The 10,000-nt window shown below is 37.1% G+C and overlaps 1 protein-coding gene across 2 annotated transcripts in view; it reads left to right on the top strand.

Annotated features, from left to right (window-relative positions):
* Positions 1-10,000, top strand: part of LOC113823914 (GTP-binding protein Di-Ras2) — a 70,355-nt gene that overhangs the window by 24,669 nt on the left and 35,686 nt on the right. The window contains exon 1 of one of the 2 annotated variants that reach the window (XM_070141187.1): positions 8,552-8,704. The exons of the other annotated variant lie outside the window; for it this stretch is intronic. Coding sequence (XP_069997288.1) covers positions 8,619-8,704 — 86 coding nt within the window. The 5' untranslated portion in view covers positions 8,552-8,618. Of the gene's footprint in view, positions 1-8,551; positions 8,705-10,000 lie in introns of those variants that run through there. 2 annotated transcript variants of the gene reach the window in all.

A 10,000-nucleotide genomic window follows, 5' to 3' on the forward strand; every position in this document is an offset into this window, starting at 1 on the left:
TCTATCTCAGAAATATTAATTATAATAATGATGATGATGATAAAAATAATAAAAATGATGACGGTGATGATAACAATAACAACAACGTTAGTAATAACACAATAACAAAAACAAGAAAAAAAGTGCAAAGCTACCTCTTGAAAATCCACCTCCTGCCTCAAAAAAATAAATGAATAAATAAATAAATAGATAAAAACTAATAAATAAAAAACAAATAAACAAAATAAAACTAACTAACTAAACAAAATAAATAAATAAATAAATAAACAAAATAAAAACTAACTAACTAAAAAAAACAAAAAAAACACGCAGATATGAATGCAATCTTCAGCCTCGTGTTCCACCCAACAACAAGCCTATCTTTAGCCTCCTGTGTCTCCCGTGCATTTAGTCCCCGTCTCACATGGAGAGTCAACCGTGAACGCACACCAATGGTTTTCGTGTGAACCTTTTTGCCTTCATTGTAAAAAAGGGAAAAAAATGGAAAAGAAAGAAAAGAAAATAGAGAGAAAGAAAGAGGGAGAGGGAGAGGGAGAGGGGGGAGAGGGAGAGGGAAGGAGGGAGGGAGAAGGAGAGGGGGAAGGAGGGGAGGGGAGAGATGGAGAGAGAGAGAGGGAGAGAGGGAGTGGGAGAGGGAGGGAGAGGGAGAGGGGAGAAGAGAGGAGAGGGAGAGAGAGAGAGAGAGAGAGAGAGAGAGAGAGAGAGAGAGAGAGAGAGAAAGAGAAAGAGAAAGAGAAAGAGAAAGAGAAGAGCAAAAGAGAGAGAGAGAGAGAGAGAGAGAGAGAGAGAGAGAGAGAGAGAGAGAGAGAGAGAGAGAGAGAGAGAGAGAGAGAGAGAGAAAGAAAGAAAGAAAGAAAGAAATAAAAGAAAGAAAGAAAGAAAGAAAGAAAGAAAGAAAGAAAGAAAGAAAGAAAGAAAGAAAGATAGAGAGAAAGAGAGAAGGAAAAAAATAGCTTTCTTTATTCTCTTTAAAATGTTTTTGGGTTAATATGTTATTACTGGCAATCACTTGAAATGGTTTGTGTCTATATGGGGAAAGTTGATTCAATATTTAAGGTAAAATTTGTTTACCGTTCGCGACAGATGAGGTTATCTTGTGATACATTTGGCAACGTGGCAGAGGTGTGATACATAAGAGTAACTTCCTCTCATAAACGCTTTTATTGTGTTTATTCTTCTAGTTTTTTTTTTTTTTTATAATTCTCTTCTTCTCCTTATTGTTACTGTTGTTGTTGTTGTCGTTGTTCTTCCTCTTCCTTCTCCTCATTCCTTTCCTCTTCCTCCTCCTTCCCTCTCCTCATTCCCTTCCTCCTCCTCCTCCTCTTTCCCTCCCCTCTTCCCCCTCCTCCTCACTCCCTTTCTCCTCCTCCTCCTTCCCTCTCCACTTCCCCTTCCTCCTCACTCCCTTTCCACTTTCCCCTCTCACTCCCTTGCTCCCTCCCTCCCCATTCTCCTCCTCACTCCCTCTCCTATTCCTTCCCCCTCCCCCTCCTCACTCCCTTCCTCCTCCTCCTCCCCCTCCCCTTCTCCTCACTTTCTTCCTCCCCCCTCCCCTCCTCCTCACTCCCTCCTCCTCCCCTCCCCTCTTCCCACCTCCCTCCCAAAAGAGAATCAACTCCCATTCTAAACCAACTCCCTAAAGAGCCGCCATAAATCACACCAGACAAGCTAATTAAAGTCTCACACACCGCGAGAAACAAGACTCTCGACTCCCTGGGTCTCATTAACTTGGTTAAGAACAACTAATGGCATGAGAGAAGGAAAGAGAAATTGATAATTATGAAGGCCGGGTAAAGTTGTGGGTCGCGGTCCGGTAGGGAAAGTCGAGTTGTTGATGTGTGTTTCTTTTGAGTGTGCGTATACACGGACACGTACACATGCGCACACACAGACACACTCAAGCAAGCACACATGCACGTACACAGATAGAACCAATCAAGCAAAAACACACGCATGTGCACACACTGGCATACTCAAACACACACGTACGTACACACAGGCAGACTCAAACACACACCTACGTGCACACACAGGCACACTCAAATAATCAAACTCACACGCACGCACGTACACACACAGGCGCACTCAAACAATCAAACACATAAGCACACTCAAACAAACACACGCACGCACACACACACACAGGCACACTCACTTAAACAAACAAACACACATCTACACACACAGGCACACTCACTTAAACAAACAAACACACATCTACACACACAAAAACGAATGAAAACATGCACAAAAACAAACACACGTACACCACCTTACTATATTTAGAAATGAAAAATCGAAGATCCTATTACTCTTCAGCTGAGCATCATTAACGTCATAAAAAATTAATAGGTAATATCGAAAGATTCTTTAAAGTATAGGTTGGGATTTGTTATTGTCTTTGTTTTTTTTTTCGGCCATAGCGCCTGATTGGAGGAAGAAAGAGGTAAGAGGGAGGAAGAAGAGGACTAGGAGGAGGAAGAAGAAGAGGAAGTAGTAGTAGAAGAAAAAGGGGGAGGAGTAGAAGAGAGGGTAAGGAAAACGAGTAGGAGGAAGGGGAAGAGGAGGAGGAGAAGAAGAAAAAGAAGAGGTAAAGGAGAAGGAAGATTAACACAAGAAAATTGTAGAAGTTGCAGAAAGAGTTTCAGCAAATATAAGAGAAAACAAAGTTGTAATAGAAAAATAGAGAAAAAGAATCATTACCCCCCAAAATGAAAATAAAAATGAGAAAAAGGATACATACAATACATAAAAATATTACGAAAAATACTAGGAATACGGATGCAAGAAGGAAGTAGCAACAAGGAGTGAAAACGCAAAAGGGTGAGCTATTTTTAACCTACTTGAATCACGGACGCACTTTTGTAACCTTTGACTGATGTCTCCAGCTCACTCGGCCGGAAAAATTCTTCCATTCAGATCACATGTTTGAAATGTCGGTGAATTTCCCATACAATAGTAAAGAAGGTTATTTTTTTCTTCTTTTTTCTTTCTTTCGTTTCTCTCTGTCTATACATCTTCCTGGAAATATCGAAAAGGTAAGCAGATATTCTCGGTATTCTCAGATATTGCGTTTGATATAGGGATACACAGAGAAAGCGGATATGCACAGCGTGGGGATACGGGCGTTAAAAAAAAAAAAAAAAAAAAAAAAATCTTAGAGACGTTATGATACTTAGTTTTAGGGACATATACCTATCCCACCCAAGTTATAAATGTATCAACATAAGGCTTACTAAAAAAAAAAAAAAAAAAAAAAAAAAAAAAAAAAAAAAAAAAAAAAAAAAACGGTTTCTCATCACAGACGCATCGATCTTTTTCCTTTTATATATATTTTCAAAATTCTCGACGACCATGGGCCAAAATAGTCTGCCATTCGCAAAAAAACGCACCATGCACTGCGCGGCAAAATCGAGTAAAGGGTAGACCTGACAAAAAGTTTGTAAACAACCAAAATGGCCGCCACTTAGAGCCTTAAAAGTATATCTGTCCGAATTGCAACACAGGTTTCAATTTACCTTTCTATCTTTGTTTAGTCACTAAATTGGAAAATATGTACCTGTGGCATGGGGGGGGGGGGTCTTGCCCTGATAAGTCACCAATGATTGAATCTGTCCTTGAGTTGTAAAAGTAGCAAAAATCTCAAATCCACTATCCTTTATTTTCATTAAATATTATTTTTTGTACATGCAGAGTTGTCAATTTTGCAACAACGACAAAAAAAATGAGAACATGGGATTTTAGAGGGAGAGAGAGAGAGAGAGAGAGAGAGAGAGAGAGAGAGAGAGAGAGAGAGAGAGAGAGAGAGAGAGAGAGAGAGAGAGAGAGAGAGAAAGTAAAAAGAGAAATGAAATAGAAATAGAAGAGAAAGAAAGAGGGAGAGAGAAGAAGAAAGAGAAAGAAAAGAAGAAACAGAAAGCGAAAGAGAGACAAAATAATAAAACGAGAGAGGCAGAAAAAGAAAACAGAACAAGGTAGAGAAAGAGAAAAAAACAACAACAACAACAACAACAGAACAAGGAGGAGAGAGAGAGAGAGAGAGAGAATGAGAGGGAGAGAGAGAGAGAATGAGAGAGCACCCGAGCACTTACGTCACCCCGCGCAACAAAAGGCTCGGCCGGTCTCGAAGTCGAGTGCTTCTTATCTGAACGTGACGAGGCGGATCCATAGTGTAAAACCGATTTATTTATTTATTTATTACCTCCTCCCTCCCTTCCTCCTCGCCTCTGGACTCCCATGACGAAGTGCAAAGGATAGATTTGTCAATGGCGTCCACCACACCCCCTATCCATGTGCCTTCCACTTGCCTAACCTCGTTCGAAGGTTAGGTAATAGTATTATAGTATATCAATGAAGTTCCATTAAGTTATTTTGACTGGGCGAGGAGTGGCCAGGGTGTGGAGGACAGGTGAGAGACGGCTGGTAGTGTGTCGGTGACCTGCTTGGCGGTTAGGTCGTGCTGTCTGTTAAACGCGGGGCTGCTGCTGATCTTCGGTTGAGCATCTTTTGAATTTGAAAAGAAGGGGGAAATTTTGTTAGGGCGTGTGTCTTTTGAATTGGAAAAGGGGGAAGTTTGTTAGGGAGTGTGTCTTTTGAAATTGAAAAGGGGGATGTTTGTTAAGGAGTGCATCTTTTAAATTGAAAAAGTGGAACTTGAATTGAATTTGAAAAAGAGGGGAAATTTTGTTCGGGAGAGCATCTTTTGAAATGAAGGAAAGAGAAAACATTGTTACGGAGTGCATTTTTTGAATTGAAAATGGACTTTCCTAGTGATTTTATCTTTTGAATAAAAAAAGGAAATTTTGTTAGGGAGTGCATCTTTTGAATTGAAAAGGGGGACTTTCTAAGGGTGCTTATCTTTTTAATTAAAAAAAAGGAAATTTTGTTAGGGAGTACATCTTTTGAATTAAAAGAGGGGCTTTCTTGGGAGTGTATCTTGAATTTAAAAAAGAGGACTTCATGTTAGGGAGTGCATTTTCTTAATTGAAAAGGGGTACTTTCTTAGGTAGTGTATCTTTTGAATTCATAAAAGGGAAATTTTCTTAGGAAGTGCAATTTTTGAATTGAAAAAGTGAGACTTTCTTAGGGAGTTTGTCCTCTGAATTGAAAATAAGAGGAAATTATATTTGGGAGTGCATCTTTTGAATTGAAATAGGAAGACTTTCCTAGGGAGTGTATCTTTTGAAATAAAAATGGGGAAATTTTATTAAGGAGAGCATCATTTTAACTGAAAAAGGGACTGTGTTCAGAAGTGTATTTTTACGTGAAAACAACCTTATTTGGTGTTTATTTTCGTGTTTATATGTGTGCCCAAATTATTTGGTGTTTTGGTCTATGCCGAATGAGCATTTGTATTGAAAAGAACTTTGTGTGGAAAGCATTATATGTACGCTCTCTTGTGTTTGTTGAATTGTGCAGTTTTTATTTTATTTTATTATTATTATTTTTTTTTTGTGGATTGCCATGTTATAGGGCAAAGCCGTGGTTTGATGTGATGTCAATAAAACGGAGTGAGATATATAAAAAAAAGAAACATTTGAGATTATATAATGTGTTTTGATGTTAAAAAAAAAATACGCAAGATTATGATAATAATGATAATAACGAAAAAAAGGTAATCGAAGGAATTGTAGATTTATGATCGTCCATGCTAATTCATTTGGTTAAGATATGTACTCAGTCCTTGATGTAATAAAGAAAAATTGCAAAGTGCTGTAACATATTTTGCACATTTCTCATCTCATAAAGATCGAAAATTCGAACCGCGGGAATCGATACGAGAGTCATATATAACACAAGGAATAAACGATAATCACACACAATGAAATATAAAAAAAACAAGAAATCACAAAAAAAACTGCTAAAAATGTCAACGCATTAAAAAAACGTAAAAGAAATGAATAAATAAAGAAAACAACAAGAAGGAAGCAGAAAGAAGAAAAGAACTACTATAAATGTCAAAGTATAAAAAAAACAAAAAAAAACAGGAAGCAGCAGAGAAAAAGAACTACCAAAAATGTTAACGTAAAAAAAAAAAAAAAACAAGGAAGCAGCAGAGAGAGAGAAAAAAGAAAAAAACTAATAAAAAAGTCAATGTATAGATTCCACACTTAGAGAAATATTTAGCAGCAACTCCAGTATGCGCGCTCGCCATATATGGATTTTCGAAATCAGGGAAACACAGCACTAAAGACAGACATAGTTTGGCTGAGTAGTGCTTCACTTGAGCTCAGTCTGAAAAGAACACTGAAGCGAGGTGTGCGTGTGTTGGGTTTCATGGCTCTTGATTTGCTGATTGCGAACGAGGGGAGAGAGAGAGAAAATGTGATAAAAACCGAGAGAGAAGAGAGAGAAAATGTGATAAAAACCGAGAGAGAAGAGAGAGAAAACGAGATACCAATCATGTCAAGAAGAGAGAGAAAATGTGATAAAAACCATGATTGAGAAGAGAGAGAAAAGGAGATACCAATCATGTGTTATTAATGAAGGAGAAGAGAGAGAAAATGTAATAAAAAAAACATGAGAGAGAAGAGAGAGAAAACGAGATACCAGCCATGTGAAGGAGAAGAGAGAGAAAATGTGATAAAAACCATGAGAGAGAAAACGAGATACCAACCATGTGAAGGAGAAGAGAGAGAAAATGTGATAAAAATCGTGTACTAATAAGGATAGCTTTTTGTTGATTGCGAACGGGAAGAGAGAGGAAATATGATAAAAGCCGTGTACTCTTAAGGACAGTTATTTGCTGATGACGAAAGGGAAGAAAGATTAAATGTGATAACCATGTACTATTAAGGATACTTATTTGGCAATTACGAACGGGAAGAGAGAGAAAATGTGATAAAAGCCATGCACTCTTCACCACAGCTATTATGCTAATCACTAACGAAAAAAAAACAAAAAATGAAAGTGCGTTTTATACCCGTCGTGTACACTGTATGATAAATATTTGCTGATTACTAATGAAAAGAAAAAAGAAAAAAAGACAGTAACGAATACAGGTAGTTTAATAAGTACGATAATGAATACAGTCGATTTAATACGTATAATAGTGAATACAGTCGGTTTATTTCGTAAAACCATGAATACAGTCGATTTAATATGTAAAATAATGAATACAGTCGGTTTAATACGTATAATAGTGAATAAAGTTAGTTTATTTCGTAAAATCATGAATACAGTCGATTTAATATGTAAAATAATGAATACAGTCGGTTTAATACGTATAATAGTGAATGCAGTTGGTTTAATACGTACAATAATGAAGACAGTCTATTTAATACGTATAATAATGAATACAGATGATTTAATACATATGATAGTGAATATTGTTGGTTTATTTCGTAAAATCATGAATACAGTCGGTTTAATACGTATCATAATGAATACAGTTGATTTAATACGTATAATAATGAATACAGATGTTTTAATACGTATGATAGTGAATACAGTCGGTTTATTTCGTAAAATAATGAATACAGTCGATTTAATACGTATAACAGTGAATACAGATGGCTTAAAACGTATAATAATGAATACAGTTGCTTTAATACGTATAATAGTGAATACAGTTGGTTTATTTCGTAAAATCATGAATACAGTCGATTTAATACTTATATAAGTGAATACAGATGGCTTAAAATGTATAATAATGAATACAGCCGGTTTAATACATATAATATAGTGTGTGTGTCTGTTGCGCATACATTAAGGTTAGTCGACGTCACTGACTCAGGGAGAGAACTGCGGAAGTTACTCGCTTGGGGCATATATATATATTTTTTTTTCTTTCTCTCTCTATTTATTTATTTCCCTCGGTGTTGCTATTTTCGTCATAAGAATAGTGCAATATCAAAGGGAATGTCATGACATGTTTCTGTGACGGTGTCATTTGTAAATAAAGAGAAGGAAAGAGAGAGGGTAGTTGGAGGGAGAGAGAGATAGAGGGAGGGAGGGAGAGAGGGAGAGAGAAAGAGAGAGAGGGAGGGAGAGAGAGGAAGGGAGGGAGGGAGGGAGGAAAAAAGAAAGTCATTGGGTGGGAGGGAGAGAGAGGAGAGAGAGAGAGAGAGAGAGAGAGAGAGAGAGAGAGAGAGAGAGAGAGAGAGAGAGAGAGAGAGAGAGAGAGAGAGAGGGGAGGGAGGGAGAAAGAGACAGGAGAGAGAGAGAGAGAGAGAGAGAGAGAGAGAGAGAGAGAGGAAGGGAGGGAGGGAGGAAGGAAAAAGAGAGTGATTGGGTGGGAGGAGAGAGAGTAAGAGAGAGAGAGAGAGAGAGAGAGAGAGAGAGAGAGAGAGAGAGAGAGAGAGAGAGAGAGAGAGAGAGAGAGAGAGAGAGAGAGAGAGAGAGGGAGGAAGAGGGAAGGAAAAAGAGAGTGATTAGGTGGGAGGGAGAGAGGTGAGTAAGATTTCTTCACCTACCAAAAAACGCAACAACCCTACCAAATAAATAAACAAACAAACAAAGAAAATAACTAAAACAAAAATCATAAAAATACTCCCAAGCACAGAAAACAAACGAAAACCAGGAAAAGGAAGAAAAGACAACCGAGAAAGGAAAAAAAGACACGAACAAAGCCAAGCGCATAAGCCTTTCTCGGGCAAGACGAAGACCCGAACTAAATTATGCCAATCATGGACAGCCGCCAGGGGGCTACGAGCACATCCACGGCTACGGGCGCGGTGGACACGGGAGGAAGTACGAAAAATGGGTGAGTTTGTTTAGTTTATTAGTTTAGAAGAAAAAAATAAAAAGGAGAAAAGGAGTATTGGAGAAAAGAAGAAGAATATAGATGTGTAAAATTGTTCAGTTATTAGGTTAGAAGAAAGGAAAATGTGGAAAAAGGAGGAAAGAGATGTAGAAGTAGAAATTTTATTGGTTATTACGTTAGAAAAAGGAAAAAAGAAGAAGAAAAGAAACAGAAACAAAAAAATTATCATGAAACATGAAAACAGAAACTATGTCGGAAGTATAAATGTTATCAGTTAAAAATAAGAGAAAAGAAAAAATAATAATTTGCACGACTACGGAGTTAAATGCATTTTGGATGACGGCGAAGGCACCCCCCCCCCCACCACCACACCTCGATAGATAGCGAGATAGATAACACTGCACATTTAGACAGATTGAAGAGCTTGGTAATACCGAGAAATGAATAAAAACACGCATAAAGAATGAAAAAAAATGAAATATGAGGTACGAGCGTATAGAAAATGGAGAAAGCTTCCATTTTTTTTTTTTCTTTTCTTTTCTTTTTCTTTGCTAGCCACACGCACAATCAGTAAATGAATGGGTAAGCGCACTATAGATCTCATCCCTTGTATATGCAAAGAAAAGAAGGCATGTATAGAAAGAAAAATTACCGTCATAAAAAGATCTAGTTGAAAGCACGCAGAATGATTTTTTTTTTTTTATTATATATTTAATGAAGACAAGAGACACAGACGCACCACATACACCGTCCTGCACAGAGCAATCAAAGCATAGATATTTTTACTGTGAAATTGCAGTAAATCATCAACAATCTTTTCATTCAGTTTTCAGTTAAAATCATTCATCTTTCCCGGGTACGAAGATGAAATAGTGACCACGAGCTTAAAATAATTTTACAGTTGTGAAACAGCAGTTAGTGACCACGAGCCTAAAAATAATTCTAGTTACATCAGTTCAACAAAATAACTCAAACTTATTTATCGTAGCTACTAGTAAAATATTAATCACCAATATATTTCATCAAAAGGGTGAGATAACTAATTAAAAAAAGCAACATACCTTCGAAGCACAGTTTGCTCTCCTAAATTACTTTACGCTTTACCTAAAAGTCTTTTTGATGTTTCGCGCCATTTTTTTAAAGTGTGACGAGACTTTTAATAAGTTGAAGGATGCAAAATGTATTTCGTTGGAGTAACAAAATGGTATAAGGATTTTTATTTTTTTTTCTATATATTTTTTCTTAGTTTATTTCTTATTTTCTTTTTGAGTTCGTTATGATTTTATTATTTTTTAT

The sequence above is a fragment of the Penaeus vannamei genome, chromosome 27 (assembly GCF_042767895.1).
Source record: "Penaeus vannamei isolate JL-2024 chromosome 27, ASM4276789v1, whole genome shotgun sequence".
Taxonomy (NCBI): Eukaryota; Metazoa; Arthropoda; class Malacostraca; order Decapoda; family Penaeidae; genus Penaeus; species Penaeus vannamei.